Source organism: Oxyura jamaicensis, chromosome 5 (assembly GCF_011077185.1).
Source record: "Oxyura jamaicensis isolate SHBP4307 breed ruddy duck chromosome 5, BPBGC_Ojam_1.0, whole genome shotgun sequence".
Classification (NCBI taxonomy): domain Eukaryota; kingdom Metazoa; phylum Chordata; class Aves; order Anseriformes; family Anatidae; genus Oxyura; species Oxyura jamaicensis.
This window is the reverse complement of record NC_048897.1, coordinates 1,228,369-1,248,960: the sequence shown is the minus strand read 5'-3', so window position 1 is coordinate 1,248,960 and position 20,592 is coordinate 1,228,369. Positions and strand designations below refer to the sequence as shown.

Here is a 20,592-nt window from a genome sequence, read left to right as displayed (position 1 = left end):
GAAAGAAAGAAAAGTCTGATTTTAAAATGTGGACAATTAAATTAGATCTTTCTGTAAACCTGTTTTTTTTTTTTTTTGAGCAATTTTAAGTGTGTAAATTTAAACAAAGGGTCTTTAGAAACACACTTATTTCTTAAAGATTATGAAGATTGATCTCGTACTCATTTTCAAGTTTTTTGGAATCAAACTCGCTATTATAATGCTATCTGTATGTGATTGTGAGTACTCATTTTCTTTTGTGTCATGCTTTGCTTTTGTTTACTACTTAAAAACTATATTTAATTATTTTTAATCCCTTACCTTCTCTTCTTAAATTACAGCAAAGTGTATCTATGGAGGCAAAGTGCTAGCAGAAGGTCAACGAGTATTAACCAAGAACTGCAGGGAATGTCGAGTAAGTTTCATTTGTATAATTTTTTTTTTTCTGATTTTAAATGCATGTGTGGTGTCCGAAAGTAACAATGGTAAGTTAGTGTAATTTTTTTAGGCTTTCTTCACATAAAGGTAATGTCCGTTGTCTTGAAAAGGTGACCCTGAAGTGAATGAAAGCCACAGACATGTAAACAAGGCAGGAATACGCCTCTTGCAGGGTAATAACAACATGCACAATGACTTGGACAGATATTTTCTCTTTCATCTCTCTGGCTTTCACAGGGTCTAGAAAGAGGCAGAAGCAACTTGAGGCTGTTGCTAACTTAGGCTATATGTTCTAAAATTTGTAGCAACCTGGCTTTCATTGTTTGAATTACTATAGGCTTTCCCTAGTATTACTTGAACTATCTTACTATATTACTATATTACTTGAACTAATTACTAATATATACTAATATATATACTAATATATACTAATAATACTAATTCAAGTAATTAGTATTACTTGAACTATCAATCTGGCCTTACTACAAATTGAGGTAAATTACTAAAATTACTAAAAACTGGACTGGGATCTCTGTCAAATTTGTAACGCTTCTGCAACTACAGTCAGTATTTAGACAAAAGCATTCATAATAGGGAGTGTTAGTGAGTATGTAAGTACTGCACATGGTGTGCAAGTGTGGCAGAAACCGGTCTTTGTCAAGACTTGCCTTAGGAGAAGAGAGTAGTAGTAGATGATGATAAAAGGCCCATTGCTTTGCTGAGACATGTGTTTGTTGTAATTTGAGTATGTCTATGCCTGAAACATGATTTATAGCTTCAGAAAGGCACAACTATTTTAAATACATTTGTGCGCTCATGTAATTTTCAAGTATTTTTGTTTTTTACATCTTGTTGAGTTTGTGGAGGGGGGAAGGTGATAAAGGGAAGGCTTACAAATGTTATTGACAGATCAGTATGCTAGAACAATTATGAAAAACATTTGGAAAAGATTACAATGATCTGGTTATTGTTGTTCTTGTGGCTGATCGCACAGTAGCAATTTTATGTTCACTAATGGAAATGGACAATAACTGGTTGCAGATATTGTGAAAGCAGCTTGTTGTGTGAAATTACTTAGCTGCTGTTAGTGTTTGGCTGTGTAGGGGTGCTCAACATTGTATATACAAATACGTGGGCAAGGTCGTTGCCTTGAAGACAGACTAAGGTGCCTGTTATATTTATAATATGACATGGAAGGTTTATTTGGGAGGGAAACTGCCTGTATGAAGTAAGATGAGAACGGGAAGATTTTCACATTAAAGTGAAAACAGAGTGATCTAAATTATGGTTCTGGAACTCCTCTATGCTATCAATAAGAGCATTATATTCATCATTATGAGTATGATAAAACATTTGTGAAGATCAAAAGCGAAACACTGAGCATAAAATATTTCTCATGTTAGCGATGATAGAAATAATAACAAAAAGAGCTTTTGCATTTTACTTATTGTTAAAGGAAGTTCATATGGCAATGCTAATTGCAGTAATGTTACAGTTCATATTATTTATATCTTAATGAAGAATATTGACAAGTGTTTGAAAAAACATGCTAATGGGATATCACGAAAAAATGGGCTTATGCCTCGAAAAAGAAGATTCCTCTACAGCTGTGTTTCAAGAAGACATCAAACCTCACTGGCAAATCTTGTCATTCTGACTTTGGAGAGTATTTAAGTGGGTGTTACTGTTTGCTTCTACAATAGGACATATGTTGACAGGAGAATCATTCAGTGTGCCTTAAGCATAACCTCTTAAAGCCTTAAGCGAAGCACCTTCTTATTTACTGCTTCAATTAGGAATGCTTGCTAGATGAAGTTTGAATGGTATTGAGTTTAACTATTGCTGTAGTAATAATTTTCTATTCCATGCAGAGCTGCTGGTGGACGAGATGAGGAGATTTTTTCTGCTTTTGCCACTGCTGTTGAATAACTAAAGAAAGGGCTTTGTGCTAGGAAAACGACTCGTTAAAAAAAAAAGTGTGTGTTAAGTTTTCAGATTTGAAAAGCAGACATCAAGTTTGAAAAGCTGTCGATCCATGAAAGACATACAGTAGGGGATACAGGTCAACTGTCTATTTTGTTAGTGTAGAAACACAGAAATGCTGAGGGGAAAAAAGTCTCAGGGAGTAGTTCCTGTGTCTGTAAAGGAGGATATATTTGTAGGTGCAGTAATGTCAAGTAGATCAAGTTGAAATTTCATGTTTTATTTTTTGTTTTAAGATAGAATTATTTTATTTCTTGCATAGGTACCAACCAAGCTTAAGAGGCTTTTAACTTAGATTTATCCCATCTAACAATAATAATAATAATAATGATGGATCTAGATGGATCGAAGTTTATCAGGCTGTGAGCTGTTCTTTCTATTTCTGAAAACTAATCCTAAAAGATGTATTTATGGTGCACATCCTCTTAACCGTAAGCACAGATGCTACTGATAGACAGCTGTTTGCTTGTACCCAGCTGGAATCCTGTCCTCTCTCTAGATTGATCTACAAAGAGAAAATGATGAAAATGAGTGCATGTGTTCTTAAGAATCATGGAATGGTTGAGGGTGGAAGTGACCTCCAGAAGTCACCTGGTCCAACCTTCCTGCTCAAACAGGGACACTCAGAGCAGGTTGCTCAGGACCATGTCCAGGTGGCTCCAAGCAGGGAGACTCCACAGCTTCTCTGGGCAACCTGTGTCAGTACTCAGTCACCCCCACAGTAAAGAAGTTCTTCGTGATGGCCAGAGGAGGAACATCCTGTTTCAGTTTGTGCCCATTGCCTCTTGTTCTGTCACCGAACACCACTGAAAAGAACATGGTTAAGTTATTATTGAATCCTTTGTTCAGATAGTCATACCTATTAATAAGAACCCCCTGATCCTTTTCTTCTGTAGGCTAAACGGTCCTAGCTCTCAGCTTTTCCTCCCAGGAGAGACATTCTGGTCTCTTATCCTAGTGATGCTTTGCTGATCTCTCCTCCGCTGTTTCATCTCTTGTATGTACTGGGGAATGGAACACAGTACTCCAGGTGTGGACTCAGCAGTGCTGAGCAGATGATACTTCCCTCCACCAACTGACAATAGTTGGCCTAACACAGCACAGGATACTCTTAGCCTTCTTTGCAACAGAAGCACGCTGCCAGGTCATATTAAACTTGGTGTCCACCAGGCCTCCCAGGTCCTTTACTGATGAGCTGCTCTTCAGCCATGCATCCCCTAGCATATACTGGTGCGTGGGGTCGTTCCTTCCCAGGTTCAGGACTGGCACTTCTTGTTTTTGAGGTTCCTGTCTGACCATTTCTCCAGCCTGTTGAGGTCACTCTAGAAAATACAAGTGTGTCAGTGATTCAGAAAACTGCACCTTGCTGCATTCAGTAAGTGGTTATTTCAGTTTGTGGATTGCAACAATGTGTCAGCATGGCTCATTTAAAGACAATGGAAAGAATTCTATAACTTTTGGATTGGGAATTTTCAGCCGATCAGCTGACTTCTGGGTTAATGGCTGTGAATGACATGATGCCTATTCAAAAATGGCCAATGTTTGACAACAAAAGGTGCAAGAACAAATTCTTACTCACTGATGGCTGGGAGTGGGGAGTTGGAATGCCATACAAATGTTAGAAAGATGGACAGGGCTCTACTGACTTTGAGAAGCTTTTTCAAAAAATGAGGAGCAGTGTGGTGCTTTGAGTGACAGCTGAGGACACTATCTGGAACTTTATACTGAAAGGCTTATCAATAACAGCTAAAACAAGAGCACAACCAACCACCACCACCAACAACAAAAAAACGCAACCAAAATAACCCTGATATATGGCTGTTATTTTCCAAAGTTAGTAATCTGAGCCTGTGGTTCCAATTTCCAGTGCATGTCACTGATTAGGCTTTCATCCATTTTTAATTTTTATTTTTGTACTTATCCTTGTAATTACAAGACCTGTAATTGTCTTGTAAATGTTTGATTCCAGATCTCATTCTCTATAGACTGCATGCCACAGTTGGAGCTTGACCTATTTATTCCAGAAGAAGATTAGGGCTTTTTGACATCTATGTCTGTCCAGATTCTATGAATACATATGTGGACAGAGTATAAAAAGTCAATCATTTTTCTAAGGCAGTCGGAAGCAATAATTCTGAAGCGTGAACTACTCTTACTTATCTCCATGGATAAAATCTGAAATCTAGTGATGATAATTCTTATAATTGGATCTGTATGAGTTTGTACCAAATTGATTGTAATCCAAAGAATATTCATCGTGGAAACATTTTTATTATTCTAAAACGTTTGATTTGTTTTAATAAGTTGCAAGTTTTGCAGAAAATGGGAAACTAGGGAAATAAAATCTTAGCTGTCAGTTAATAAATTCTCATTTAAAAAAAAATCTCCTTAAGATTCACTAAAGGGGGCATGAACGTAGCTTGCATTTCTCTGTCTTGCTCTCTTTTTTTTTTTTTTCCTTAGCTTTTTGTTTTATCCAAATCACTGATTTGACTTTCATACTATTTCTTGATTTCTTGCTGTTTATTTGATTGGATTTATTGTCAGTGAACACTTTGTTCATATGGTGACATACTGTACCCCTTCTGTGATTGTCTTGTCCGAGCTTGAATAAGCGATAAGTTACAGCTAGAGCTTTTGCAGCTGGTAGTTTGATAACATGATAGTAAATGACGGCTCCCTGTGTCTGGTTCTTTTATCACCTATGCTGCTGTTGTTGCACAGGCAACCGTGGGGGATTCTTCCCTTTCACTTGTGGAAGTGAGATCAGGAGACCTAATACCTCCATTAACTTCATTGCTCTTGTGTGGGCACTTGCTTGGATGATGCATGCTGAATGATACTGTAGGGAGACTTTAAAAAAAAAAAAAAAACACAAACAGAAAAACACAAAACAAAAGGAAAAACTAATGCCTGTGGGTTTATTTTATTTTTTCATGACAGCAGCTGATGCAACTTGCCAGTTAAGACAAATAGGCAGCAAGAAAAATGTCTTGACCCTGCTTAGACTTAAGAATGCAGTCTCATGGGCAGTCACTAGCTGTGTCTGTAGATCGGTCAGTTTTCACTCCCTGCTGCTGCAATTCTCAGTTTTAAGTCTTGCTAGCTACTGGGCACCTTGTACATCATTTGCACCTTGTAGACTCAGTAAGCATTTCTGTGTTCATAACTGTGTAGGATAATTTGATGCCGTGAAAGCTAATTCTGAATTCTGAAGTGACACAGCTGAATCAGCATGGCCTTGTTGGTGAGGTTAATTACCAGCAAAGAGTTTTAATCGTATGGTTTCTGACACCTGAGCTAGTTCTTCAGCATGGTGTGGCACAGTGTCTTGTAGATCTGACAGCAAGCTTTGGGCTAGCAAGGGTGTCTCTCCATAGAGAAGTTTCTTGATACCAGAGAGACGCATAGATGTGATCAACATATTCTATTAAACGTCATGTATCTGCCCCCACGGATTATGAGATTAGTGGCTTTAATAACGTATTTTGTCTTCTTTTTGGTATAAGTTGTCCAGTGCTTGCTCAGCCCTAGATGCATTTGGGTTATATTTTGAAAAATTCTTCTGCAATCACAATAGCTAGAAAGTATAATTAATTTATTTTAAGAAAGCTGAAACTCTCATATCATCTTTTTGCTCTGCCATGTGAGGCACCATGGTAAGCATTTTGGGAGAAGCGTGGCTAGGTATATTCAAATGGTTTATTGGCAATATAACAGGCTACCAGTGTTCTTAGTAGAGGTTCATAGTGCTTGAGAAAATAGAACTACTCAAGTGTGGACAGTCCTGTGGGACAGATGTTTCTAACTCAGCAAAGAATTGGTTGTTGGTCTCTGATCCACGAAGTAAATAAAGGTATATAGAAGGCTGGAGGGTGAGAAAATAAAAGAGAAGGCTATTTTGGGGCAAGGTGTTAAGAGTCAACTAACTGAAGAGCAGATCTGTTTGGTCTGCAGCTATAATGAAGCTGATTTGGTGGCTAGGAAAAAGATGGAGTAAAATCATGGTGCAAAATCTCTCCAGCTCTGTTCTTTGTCAAGTACTTCAGAAAATCCCTATCAGCAACTAGACCTCCTCTATAGTCTAAACCTAAATCTACCAGAAATCAAAGTCATGGTAATATCTTGAGCTTATTTTACATTTTATATGGCTATCTCTGTATGGATACCTCAAGATGGGATTTCTGCCTTGTCATAGCTTTGAAGGACCTGATTTGTGGAAATTAGGTGATAAGTATTTCTAAAGAACAGACCCTTTTAGTTGGACACAGAAGGGCAATACGTGACATCTGAAAACATCTATCTGTTGTGAGCACTTGAGCCCGATCACTTAGCAGGGAGGTTCGTAGAATATGAACGAAGAGGAGTTAAACTTGGACTTGTACAAAGCTGAAAGGCTGTCTTTAACAGATACCTAGAGAGAAGTTCTTTAATTCCTTCAAATACTTGTCATATTTTTTTTATTTTTTTTTTCCAACTGTGGGCGTAGACACATCCAATGGAATTACTTTAGATTCTGGTTTATGGTATAAAAATAAATTTAGCTTGCTGCCTACCAGTTTACTCTTGGTGTTATTAGAGGTTGCCAGAGTTATAGATGGAAAATTGTGATCCTTGCCATTGCACGTGTTTTCATTCAAGTCATTTAAAAAAATGTTATTTATTTTCAGAATGGAGTTTTAGTAAAAGTAACAGAGACTTGTCCGCCATTGAACTGCTCAGAAAAAGATCACGTTCTTCCAGAGAACCAATGTTGCAGTGTTTGCAGAGGTAAGCCAGAGTCTACTCATGCTTGGAAGGAATTTATATTGCTGATTCAGTGGGGGGATACACTGGATGGAACAATTCTTTTTAATGAGATATTAGGTACTTCCACGAACCTGAGTCTGTAATTAGCCTTCACATAAAGCCAGTCTGTAATATTCCTTTGGGTAGAAGACTTACCAGCTACATAGCTGTAATTGCTCTGAATTAGAGAGGGGCAGGGAGAGAAGAAAGCACTGGGGAACAAAGGGTCCAGTATCTCTTACGAATTCCCATTGTGAAGAAATTGTTTAAAATAAGAGGTGTCTTACACTGCTTGAACTTGCAACTGCACTAAATGTACAGGGTTCCAAGGTTTTGGGGAGTAAACTTGTGAGCACTCTCAATCTTAAAATAACAATAATAACATGAAGATTCTAGTTCAATGCATGCTTTGAAGCTGATTTAGTTTTGAGTTCTCTCAGGACTCATTAATAAATTGAGCTGGACAATTACAGAATAAAAATGAAAAAATAAGTCTAATGCCCAGAATCCTATTAGTTCCCCTTCTAGTGGGGTGCTGAGATGCAGGTTCCTCTTGCTTATTCCCTTGCATCCTTAGTGAATCCTGGTTGCATGCTGGATCAGACTGAACAAGCCCTGGCTAATATCTTAGCTGAGGAAATCACTTGAAGTGAGGAAAACGTGGATTTCACAAGGCTAGAGAACTTGAATAAGCTTTCTTTTTAGAGCATGTTGTAATGAGTGAGCTGCTGGGTGAAAGGTGTTACAGTTGTTCCTTGGATATGCTTGTATGGTTCCTTTGTTCCGTACCTTTCCTTTGGCACTGTTTCTCAACTGAGCTTAAGGGGACTCTAGTCCCTCAGAGCAGGTCTTGTGTGCCAGCTCTTAGTGCTGCACCTCAGAAATGTTCAAGCAAGAGGCATGCCAAACAAGCATAAGATATTTCCAGACTTAGATGGTTGTCAGGCCCTGCTGGGTTGCTTTCTTGCCTGTATGTAAATTCTTCCAGAGTGTCACAGTAGATGCTGAGGAAGGCTGAATCTGTCCCTCTGGCCAGTAAAAATTATTTAATAAATATGTGTAGTTAAATATTTACTAAGGCCTTGAACTTGGAAATGAATGCCGGGGCTAGCACGTTTGAGACTGCTTGCTGGATGATGGACTAAGAATATAAACATGATTTTTTTCAGTCACTTTCTAGAACCATCTGTAACTATTTAAGCAAGCAGTAAACGTTACTTCTTTGTCCCTTAGAGGGCTCAATGTCTTAATGATACTTCTTAACAGATGGCCTAGTTTGATGTAGTGTAGTACTGAAAAATTAGCTTCATTACTTAGAAGTGTTAGAAAGCTGAAAGCTTCAAAGTTGATGAAAGATAAGTTCTATAATTATTCAATCCTATATTATTGTTAATGATAGGTACTCCTTTTTAGATATTCATCCCCAGACTGTTTTTATTATTTATAAAATAGCATGAGTATGTATACTTATGTGATGGTCTCCAGAAGCAGAGGAAGGAATTGTACTTTCACTTCCTATGAATTCTGATAAACTTTCAGGCTGATACACCAAACTTCCATGCCAGTTCTGCTTTTGCTTTCTACTAAAACAGTATGTTCTTCATTTTTATTTCTTCTTTGCTTTTTAAAATTATTTTCAAAATTATGCTTAAATTCGTGATTAGTTTTGTCGATGTTGTAAGGCGATAAATTGAAGTTAGCACTCCTAAACTGATTTTTAGGTCTTGCAGTAGGATATATGCTTGACACTTTGGCTTCGGTTCCATGCAGCCTAAATTGGTAGTGTTTTTTTTTTTTTTTTTTTTTTTTTTTTTTTTTTTTTTTTTTTTTTCCAGGAATATTTGTTAAGAATTTCTTGTTTCTCATGGCTATAGTTTCTGGTCTGGTCATATTCCAGTATGTCCTTTATGGGGAAGGGATACAGTACTACAGTACTTCTCTCTCTTGTAGTAATGATTTCCTTAAGAGCCTATGTTTATCTTTCGTTGTCCAAGAAGAAAAGCAGTGAAGAAAAAACACAGTGGTAAATATAATATTGAGTAATGAAAAATTATTGGATACCCACACGAATCACTTACACATTATGTGCAAATTTCACATTATATGTATGAGGACAAATGGCATTGGCATTTAACTCTAACAGTCGACAAGATGATTAGTAAACCTTCAACAGTAACGGTAAATGAGACCGATGATACTATGCAAAGTTTATCAGTACATACTGTTGACTGTTAGGTTTTGTTTTCATACCAAGTTGTGCTTTCTTTAGTATCGAGTTGTTGAAACATGGAAAACCTCTATAGAATTTCATGTTCTGTAGAGTTAGAAAATACCTTTGCTGAACATTTGCTAAAATCCCTTTGCTTGGTAATGTCTACCACAGTAACAGCTTAAATGCTTAAAATAAAACAGGTTATGCAAGGGGAAAAAACAAACAAACAAAAAAAACAAAACAAAAAAAAACGGTGGTGTTTATGGTGGTGGAAACTGAGTCAGCAAAGGACTGAATTGAATACGCAGGTGGTGAGCTTCCTAGATAGTCATTATTGGTCATAAATGGTTAGAAAAGTAAAAACAGCAAATGACACCATTTCTTCCTCAGGTTTGCTACATGATTGTAAAATAGGGCAGAAGTACTATTATGAAAATAATATGATAAAAGTCAATGTATAGATTTCGGTAAAATGTTTGTATAAGGAGAGCAGCAAGGTGGGCATATTTTGGAAGTACTTTGCTGTACAGTGACAGTTTATTTTTGTGATTTGATGAACCTGAACACAAAAATGGGCCTCAACAGATCTGTATGTAGGGTCTCTTGAATGTAATGGGGACTGCATGTTGTTTTGCCCTTAATCGGCGTGCTGTAATACAAATACCTGTTTACACAATGTGGCTACTTTGGCTACTTCATAGTTTTTGGCAGGGCGTGTGGTATTATTAAGCTCTCTTTGAGGCTTAGAAAAAGTTTAGTTAATTGTAAAATTTTACAAAGAATCATTGTGGGCTAAAATATATGCTTTTACTACCTTTTTGTGAATCACTCTTTTTTTCTTACAGCATGCCTACTACATTTTTTATGGCCCAGGGACAAATCTAATACAAAAAAAAGTGTCATAAAAGTGTTTTATTGTTCCCTTCAGCTGTTTTTCTCCTTGCCAAAGACAGTGTATAATTTTTGAAAGAGTGGATTTTGCCTCTTTTGAATGAGTGATACAAATAAATTTAATGAGAAAATTTTTATGTTGTTATTCTCGTAATTTTGGTATGTTAGAACAGCCTCAACAGCCCCTAGCTCCTTTGGTCATGCTCTCTAAGCAAGAGGGTGTGAGGAAATAATGAAGTAGTGAGAACTGTTTGCTTTCTGGAGAAAGTAATTTTTATTTGCTATTCTGTAATATGGTTTGGCTGATGGATTTAGATTGACTGATGATGCTGGTTAGCAGGAAGGGGAGAACGCTACTGATGAGCCGAAGCATGCATTTCTGCAGAAACAGCACTATAGTCTAAAAATGAGGCTTCTGCTATCCTCACTTGTACTGCTTTGCTTTGTTGTAAGGGGATTTCAGTTCTTTCAGTTGGAACATGAGAAGGCTCTTCAATTAGCATACTTCTCATCTGTCCATGTCTAGCTCTGAACCTGAGTTTTTTTTTTTTTTTTTTTCAGAAATAAAATGTTTCTCTTCATTGCTGTAAAGTATGAATTATTTCAACGTTTTAGTTTTATTAAGAGGTTAGTTTTATTAGTTTTATAATGGAGGTTGATAAATATGAATTAGCTACTTGCTATGCTTAGGTATAACAATATTTAGGATTTAGAAGACCTTCATGTTTGCAAAAAGAAAAAAAATATCTTCAGAAGTTTGCCAGGCCATGCAGTGCCATTATTCTAATGCACGCAAATAAACAGTGTGTAATAAGGTCTGCAATCATATAGCAGCTTAAAAGAATTTATGAAGTTACCGCTTTATGTCAGACCACTGTGTTCTGGGACCACAGTCTCAGAAGGCATAAAGACTGCTTTTCAAAGTGTTCCATTGCTCATGACTCATTTAAAAACTGATTCAGATCATGAAAGGGCATAATTCTCAGTGCAAATTCTATGACGCTTCCAATGATTTGTTCCCCAATTTCACATTATATGTGTACACTGTAAATGTGGCACTAAACCATAATTATTGTGAAGATTTTGAGGGTGAAATGACCTTGGACCTTTTGGGCATTACTCATGCTATTAATGTAAGTATCCCCGGCATTCTTTTTAGAAGCCTCTAATGTGTGAAATAATGAAACATGGATTGCTGAAGGGTAGATTCTGGAAGAGCAAGAGAAGGAGAGTTTAGAATTTCTGAAGTGAGCAGTGAGGGAAACTGTAAGTAGTACAGAAAGCATTACAGATGTTTTAAGGAAACCACCAGAAAAATGGGAGGTGTAGCAGTGTTGTCTCTAAAAAACGTGAGGAGATATGGATAGGGTATATTGATTCCAACAATACTTGTGAATGTGTTCTTGCATTCTTCAATTGTTAATTAAACCAAATTACCAAACGTGTTAGGTACTGAAAAAAAAAAAAAAAAAAAACTATGAGAGCACAAAACAGTTGAGCATACTGCTCTGGGAAAGCAGATTCTGGGAACTGGAATGTGAAGAGGTTAAGAAGGCTGGAAAAAAATAGAGCAATTTTTAGGTGCCTCCAAATGGAATAAGTGATTCATTTTAGATGATTTCATTTGGGACAGCCATGTTGTGCACTTCCTTGTGCAGAAGTGATAATTTTATGTCTGGTATCATGAAGTCTGACATATTTCATACTTGTTTTAGTACATTTATGGGTGGTCATTTTACAGTCAAATATTGGGAGTTGAAATATGAATAATGTTCTATGATCCTATGTTCTTTAGAAAAATTGGAGCAAACATTACAGCAGCCTTGATAAAGAAGAGAGTAACTGTCAGAAATGTTTGGGGAAGGAACAGAGGTCATCATACCTATCAAAAATCTGAACAACTCTTCGATATTTAATTCCCCTGTTGGTAGTATCTAATTGTATCATGAATGACTTGAATGACTTTGCAGGGCTGTTGTGAATATTGACAAATGTGTGTGTATGTGTGGGTAAAATGGTTTCTGACATTCTGTTGAGAATGTGTTTGTCTGTAATTTTATACCATGCTTATTTGCCTTGTCACCTGAGTTATCCTGAAATGAGTTTAGATTATCAGAACTATTTAAGATTTTCTGAACTTCAGTCAAATCCACTCCAATTGCCTGCTGGCTCACATTTGATGATTCTATTTTAAACTTTCTCTATATTTAGAGAAGAACTGACCATTTCAGATAAGACTTGGCTGAATATTCTGAAGTCTTGGTAATTCAGTTATTTTCACCTGGGCAATAGGAATGAATGCCTTCAGCTAGCTGCCATCTGTGATTGGCGTTCAGACACCCTGTTGCAGTACCATCAGGTGGTTTTGTCATCTGCGTTGGTATTTTGAAGGAAACGTTGCCATTTCACAGCGAAGAACTAATAATTATCAGATGTTTGCATTCTTTTTCATTGTGCTTACTTGGCAATAAGGAATTGCTCCCATCAATAGAATGATATTTTAGTCAGTCCTTAGGTCCCGCCCTGCTTAGTCAGGAGTATGTATAAGCACAGCCTTAATTGGTGAGTGACCATGGATGCATTCCTGGCGGTTTTGCTGAATATGAATGAATTTAAATGTTTATCTAAATTAGATGTTGAACTGGGGTTGTTACAGGAGAGAAAAGCAGCGGTAGCTTGCTTTTTCACATTACAGCCAAATATTAGTTGGCCTTTATTGCCGGACGAGCAGGAAAAGCACTCGGATTCAATATCAGCTAAGAGTAGGTAGTATTTTATTCTTTGTTTGCTTCCAAAATCCCAGATGGAGATAATGCAGGTCTAGGAAATATAAGAACCACGCTTCTTGGGTATGTGATTCTTGGATCTTTTAAAGTGCTAAATGTGTGTCTTCACTTAAAAAAAGGAAAAAAAAAAAAAAAAAAAAAAAAGGCACTTACAAGAGCCTCTGATCCAGTGGCGTGTCTACTCTGACACAGGCACAGTGAACCCTTGGTATTCTGTACAACCACCTGTGTTCTTCTGCTCGTCAACCTTAAATTAAGTTTGTTTTGTAAAAGCATGAAAACTTAGAGAGTTGAAGCACCATGCATGCTCTTAACAGGATAGGCATCCTACTTTCCACTTCTGGAGGTGCAGAACAAATTTTCTGAAATGCTGTGGGAAAGAGATGGAGTCACTTTTAGTCAACATTTTTAAAGGCAACAAACAGTGTTTCACAAGTCTCTTAAAATAACAAATGCTAAAGCAATCTAGAGAAGTAGTAGGTGTTCGCTCATTGTGTATTCCTAATGAGAGGAGAACAAAGAAAAGTTATTTGGAGCCCCCAGTTACATAACTAAGTTACCTAAGTTACAGAACTGGAGCATTACTTTTTTCTTCTATGGTATTTTAACAACATTCAAGCTTGGAAACACAAGTCTACTTCTGAATGGAGAAGCAGACTCCAGTCCGAGGAGGTTCATGTTGCATACAGTTGGTAATAAGGGAATGTAAGCGATATAGTTTTTTTCTAGAAAGTTTTTTTAAAAAAAAGGAGGGGGGGAGGGCAGCCTTACTGGTGCTAAATGCATAGTTAGTGTAGTCATAGTATGTACTGATGAATTTCAGAGGTGATAAATAAACAGTGAAAGAATCTTAGAACTATTATAAACTTGTCAGGATGTTGTGCTTTGGAGCAAGTCCTGTTAGAAATGAGTGGTTGACCTGGGACTTGGGACTTGTGATGAAGTTGACCCTGAGAGGCTTTCTCATTGGCTAACTATGAGTATTAAACTTGCCATGAAATGATCACAGGATAAAAGATGGAATCTTTGGGTTAGACAACCTAAATCATTTTTATATGATTGTTTATATATATATATATTAGATAAACCTCAAATCCTAGTATAATAGAAAAAAACACACTAAATTAAAGTATTTTATAGTGTGTAGGCTAACACTGATATTATCTTGGTTCTTAGTTGTACTATCTATCTACCAGTAATAATTAAATATAAAACTAATACTGTGTATGTGTTCAAGGGAGAATTATTATTCTAAAGGAGCAGGAAATAGTCTAGGATGTCACAGTCTTAGGGGAAACAGTGACCAAGAAAATATTATAAAAAACAGTTGTGTCTTGGATATTATCCAGAATGCTAACAGAATAGTAATCTTGCTTGCAGAGTATAAATTAGATGCTGAATGGAGAAGTTTGGAAAGATGAGTTCCAGTGTTCAGTTTCAATTAAAATTATAAAGGCGAAAAAAAGAAGGCAAATACTGAGATTGCATAAATGGCTAAAGGCAGTGTAATTGCACCCTTTTTTTTTTACAAACAAAACAAAAAACTCACAGTGTAAAATGTACCCATGCTTGACAAGGCTGTATCTGGAATACTTGAGTGTTTTTTACCAGACTGTGAAATGAATGAAGATTAGAAGGAATATCTGCAGTTGTCATTAACAGAGACAAAAGGAGATGCAAAGACATCATTTTTTTTTTTTTTTTTTTTTTTTTTTTAATGCAAGTTAGGTTACAGTGAAAGAACAACTTAGCACAAGGAAGATACCCTTGTTGCTAGTAAAATTAATATGAAGTTTAAGTGCAGAGTTGGACATTGACCCTGAGAAAGTGTTCTTACTGACAAGTATTACGTTTCTTGAGCTCAATGTTAGGTGATCAATCGTAGCCAGACTCATAGAATCTGAGTTCACTAAAGTGACAAAAACCTGAGTTTTAAGTTAACAGATGACTGAAGTGCGTGCTTAAAAACAAATATAAACTCATGAACAAAAAAAGCTTCAGGGTAGCTCTATGAAATTTTGCTTATGGTAGAAAAAACTGTATTTAGTACAAGCAAAAGTCTTACGAAGTTCCCTAAAGAACATCAGAAGAAAGGATATGAATGCAGATCTGCACCTGGCATTTAGGTCTTAGAAGTCTCTCTCTCCCTCTCTCTCTCTATATGTATTTAGATATATCCATAATATATATAGATATATAAATATAGATATTTTTCTTAGCTGTCTTTAAGGGATTTTAGAAGCTTTAGGTTGAATGAACTAGACCTTTTGGTTTGCTCCTTTATGACCAATCAGAACTGGCAGAAACTGTTCTTGTGTATTGATATAAGTAAAAATTAGAGTGCATGTGGTCTAAGTTTCTGGTATGCATAGCACACACATACCTGTAAACATTTCGGTTTTCTTTCCACAAAAATAAGGCTTTTATTTATTTATTTATTTATTTATTTAAAAAAAAAAAGCTGAAAAAGAAAAAAAGAACTTTTCCCTCCTCCAAGGAGGGAAAATAAAGGAAAAATAAGTACCATACTGTTCATATGTATCAAGGAAATAAAACAGATTCCTGGATGTTAACAGATAAAAATCCATCAAAAAATACTCTGGTGAGGTGGAATTCCTCTTAAGTTGCGTAAGGTATTTAGTTACCACTACAGTATCTCCAATGGAGTGCCTTTAAAGGGTTAAAGTTGCAATTATTTTCTTTTTAAACTTTAGCAGAGAGAGATTTTGACACGTCTTAGAGAACTATTGAATGAAGAACTTGTGAGTTTTTAGGAGAGACTAGGAAAGTTCACGATGCTATTAGAAATGTCGATATGTGGGATAGAAGAAGGCGTTCACAAAAAAGCTATTGAGAATTTGTGTCAAGGAAAACGAGAGATAAATAAAAAATCTGCACTACAAAGCATGGTATGTGGATTAATTATAGACTGTAAAAACAATCCAGCTAGTTTTTCATGACAGGATTAAAAGACAGTGCTTGCGGTTGCCTTGATTATCAGTACAGTTTTGTGTTCTAATGCAAGGTCTTGTTTTGCTTGTCTGAACAAGTGCTTGATTATGCACAGTAAGAGAATTGTGACCTTTTTATTATTATACTTCATTATACTTTTTGGTGTAAGTTACTGTTATATTTTGTGTCAATCAGAGATAATCCTGCATAGATTCTGTTGGAGACTAGTGTATTGACATGGTTTCCTGCTTTTAAGTTCTTTTTTCCTTACTAAAGTGAGTCATACAAATGTTTCATGACTACTTGAGTACAGATTCATTGGAGAAATCAAAAAGCCTGTTTGAACCAGATTGGTTTATAGAGGGAATTTCTACTATGTAGCATGCAAAAGCTTATCAGAGAATAATACAATCAATATAAATATAAAACCTTAATACCTGAACTAAGCATACCTTAATAACTTTTTGCGTGTTTCTCGATTTCAGGCCATAACTTCTGTGCAGAGGGACACAGATGTGGTGAAAATTCAGAGTGCAAAAACTGGAACACAAAAGCTACTTGTGAATGCAAGAACGGTTACCTCTCTGTCCAAGGGGACTCTGCATATTGTGAAGGTAAACAAAATGCTAAAAGATATGTCCCCTTAACAGTGTACTCATAAACAGTACTAAACAAGCGGTTGAAGAATGAATTCTATTGCCAAGTTCAGTTTCATGATGGTAAATATCATAGGTACCTTTTTTCAACATATAAATATGAATTAGACATTACCAAAAAAGGTGACAGTGACGCTGGACTGTTCAGATTACCTACCTATTGTTGTACTTCATTGTTGCAGTCTTATCTTGGCATGCCATGGTCATGCTGTCATTCTAAGTTTCAAAACACCATTTTTTAGACAATAGCACCTACCTTGTAAAGTATTTTCTAGAGAGCAACATCTTTATGAGATGTATTAACTTTGGAAGAGGCTATTTTGCTGGCAGTTGTGAGAAAGGTAAGTGTGAAGGGGTATTGAGGCTTGAATACAGAAAAGGTATTACAGATCTGCAATACTTCCTGAAGTACTTCTGTGGGTCAGGTACTTTACTGAAATGGTCTTCGTATGAGACAAAAGAGACCTATTTCTGGGAAGAGTGTAGCTGAGGTACTTCTGTTGATGTATTATATCATCACAGGAGTGGCTGCAGTGTTTCTTGGTGTTTTCTGTAGTTTGCTGTTGTTCGTAGCTATGATCTACTTAATAAAAAATAAATTGATGAATCAATGTATACCACATTTCTCCCCCCCCCCCCCCCCCTTTTTTTTTCTTTTATTTTTTTGAACGCCCTTGTATGTATTAAGCTACCATATGTCATCTTTTGGCCATCATAAAAAGTTTTAGAACTACTTTGTCAAAAATACTTCGCTAGGCTTTTCTTGCAACAGTAGCGGTGGTGGAATGGACATTTTTGACAAGCTGTTAAAATTGACTAAGAATTGGAAGACAGGATGGAAGAATAAAAAAGGCATGCATGGACTGGGCTTAAATAATCCCACTTCCATAAAAAGACTTTTTAGTATACATAAGTGAACAAGACTGCTTTAATATTTCATAAAGCTATTCAGTAACTTGCAGTTACAAATCTCATGGCATTCAGTCAGTTCTCTGCAAACTATCATTTGAATGGTCCTATATATGAACTTTCACTGACTGGGAAAACAGTTGGCAAGTTGTGCCTTGCCTTTTTTAAAGGCAGGCAGCAGAGGTACAGCATGCTATGAATCTTTTTTTTTTTTTTTTTTTTTTTTTTTTTCCCTACAAGAAGAAAAGCTGTGAGAAGAGCTGCTATATAGGTACTGCAAGGTCTATTCAGAAATCAAAAGACAGTAACGAGGCACTTTATCAGCCATGATGCAGAAGTCAGTACTTGTTCTTGTTTGCCTTTTTAAGTAAAATCAATGTTGAGTGTTTTTATTAATCTAGTAGCAGATTGTCTATCTTTTTTTCCTTCTATGGCAGAAGTCTAAAAACCTTGACTCAAGTCATTTTGGAGATGTTGGCAGCATATTAGTAGTGGCAGTGGTGGTCCTTCTTTTTGAAGAAATTAGCTTGAATTATGTCCGGTCTGCGTTGCATTTAATTTTGGAAGGGCAGCCTGAATCCCTGGCTGCTGTGTGTGTGGTTGAAGCATGAGCCAACTGAATAAATACAGCTTTTCTGCTGCCTGAGACAGTGGGATAGACAAAAGTGGATTTATAGCTGTTATGAAATGATAAATTTGTTAGATGGAGAGTAGTTTTTAGGAGGTAATATCAAGAAGAGAAGGGCCTTTAACAAGGGCAACTACAGATTGACAAATCAATTAGCCAAGAGGTGACTCCTTTCAGCTCTGTAAAGGGCTTTCTTTTGCTCCTTAGAACAGCTTTCTGCAAAATTGCTTCATATGCCTTTCTAATCTGATTTCTTTCATCTGTGTTTAATCTGCTAAATAGATTATTTCATAGTTGGCTGTATAATGTTCTCAGCTTCACGGTGAAGCTGTTACTCAAATCAATGAAGCCATAGGCATGCATCTGATGGTAGAATTTATCAGGATGTTGGTATAGTATGTGTTGTTTCTCTGTGTGTGTAGTTGAGGATTTCTGTTTGTATTGTGTAAGAACTGAATACACAAAACACCCGAATGGGAAGTAATAAACATGCAAAACATCTGTGGAAGCAAGGAAGATATTCTCAGTTGTAATTCTGATTTTCTCTTTGTGATTCCTAAGCCCTTAAACTTAAAAGGTGTGTAAGATTACTGTTTCCTTTGACAAGGTGAGGTTAAACTAGTTTGTATTTGTGACGTGTACTGGTAGGTTACACCTTAGCTCAGAATGCTCCAGATCTTTAACTTGAAAGAGCTTTCCACATTTCTTGTATCTTCCAATGTACTTGAAAAAACCTGTGCATGCGAATTCCAATGTATGGTATTATTTTACCTTCCCTGTGTTTTTACTGTTATTTGTGCTCGCTCTTATTCAGTTTTATCCTGGTTGGACCTCATGGCATCGTTTCAGTCTTGTAAGATCTCTGAAGAATTGCATTTGAGTCTCCCTTATGTTTCCACATGTATTTGTGCCCTTCCCCCCTCTCCCCTCCTAACATTCCATATTCACATTTGTAGTAGAGTGGGGAAAAAAAATAAAAACTTCTGATGATTGTCAGGGAGTTGGCATTAGCAAATTTGGGACATTACAAAATGAATCCTGGAATGCTGTTACTGTTCATTCCCACTAGCTACTCTTAAAACATTTCTGGAAACAAACACATAAAGCTTGTAATGAATGAAGGTGGTACGTGGAGATTCTATGCGTTCTGTACATGCAATGTATTCAATTCAAAAATTGAAAAGCAATTTTTTGTCTATTTGCTCATTGCATTTTTTGATATGTAGTTATAGCATTTGCCATTTGCAGACAGATGTATAGAAATACTTCTATTAACCACGTAGATGGAGGTTTAACTACAGATGGGATACTTAGGCAAAAGCGTTAAACCAGTGTCTGTTTATTTCTGTCACATACGCATGGATAAACTCTGGGAATGGCCCAAATAGTCAGAGAGCCCAGTGTCTGCAGGATGCAAGCACTGTGAACACTTGCAGCTATGACTTCTTAGCATGTCATACAAGCACCTGTGTGAGCCTGCATGCAGGAGCGTTAGTTACAAATGGTGCAGTATTTCAGTGCCAAAAGCAGGATCAAAATGGGCAATTCATTTGGTTTTGGTTCACGCTGTTTCTTCTAGGCATGTTATGTGATGCGTACAGTAGACAAGCAAATTGTCAATACACCATTAAAGCCAGAAAGCTCCAGTCTCTGTGACTACTTCAAAAAGACCAATAGGACCACCCTCAAAATGCTAGTAAGAGAGAGGAAAGTGTTGGCAAATAGGAGAGTCTTGAAGCTTAGAGATGAAATGAGAAAAAGCAAGCCAAATCAGCTAAAAGTAATGCTTGCCTCTAGCATGATTATCCTTATGTTCTAGATGCTAAGAAACAGCGAGACATCTTTGTGAGAACAATGCCGTGAGATTCTGCTATGTATTTCCCAGTAAACACCAAAAGCAAGAATCACTTTTCCCCCATCCACGTAAGCAGATCTGCATTCTTTGCTACCTTCTGCTTGAATACTAACAGACCTTTTCTGCCTGCAAAGTTACGTTGGTGCAAAAGTGATTTTTACCAAACTGCAGTTGAGGTCTGATTCATTGTAAGAGCTGTTTAAATCTGAAGTGGGATGAATCTCCCAGTTAGGATAATGCACGTCTGTTCTTGCTGACAAGAGTGCATCAAACAAGAAAATTAGTGTTTTTTTTTTTTTTTTTTTTTTTTTTTCGTTCATGCACAACTAACTACTCATCCCCCCAAAAAGCAGCTAGTAAAAGTGATATGGTAGCATACCACAAGGTGTCTTGTCCTGCTACACAGCAGTATTTTTCCCTTCTCTGGTTCACCACCATCACCCCAGAACACTATTGTGGTAATGGATATAATATAAAAATGGATCCACTGACTGAAGTGGGCCTGTAAAGATTAA

General features: G+C 36.6%; 1 protein-coding gene across 4 annotated transcripts in view; it reads left to right on the top strand.

Annotated features, from left to right (window-relative positions):
* NELL1 (neural EGFL like 1) overlaps positions 1-20,592 on the top strand; it is a 291,463-nt gene that overhangs the window by 72,313 nt on the left and 198,558 nt on the right. For all 4 annotated transcript variants that reach the window (XM_035328005.1, XM_035328007.1, XM_035328006.1 and 1 more), the window contains exons 10-12: positions 321-394; positions 7,071-7,170; positions 16,515-16,643. In XM_035328005.1, coding sequence (XP_035183896.1) covers positions 321-394; positions 7,071-7,170; positions 16,515-16,643 — 303 coding nt within the window. The remainder of the gene's footprint in view (positions 1-320; positions 395-7,070; positions 7,171-16,514; positions 16,644-20,592) is intronic.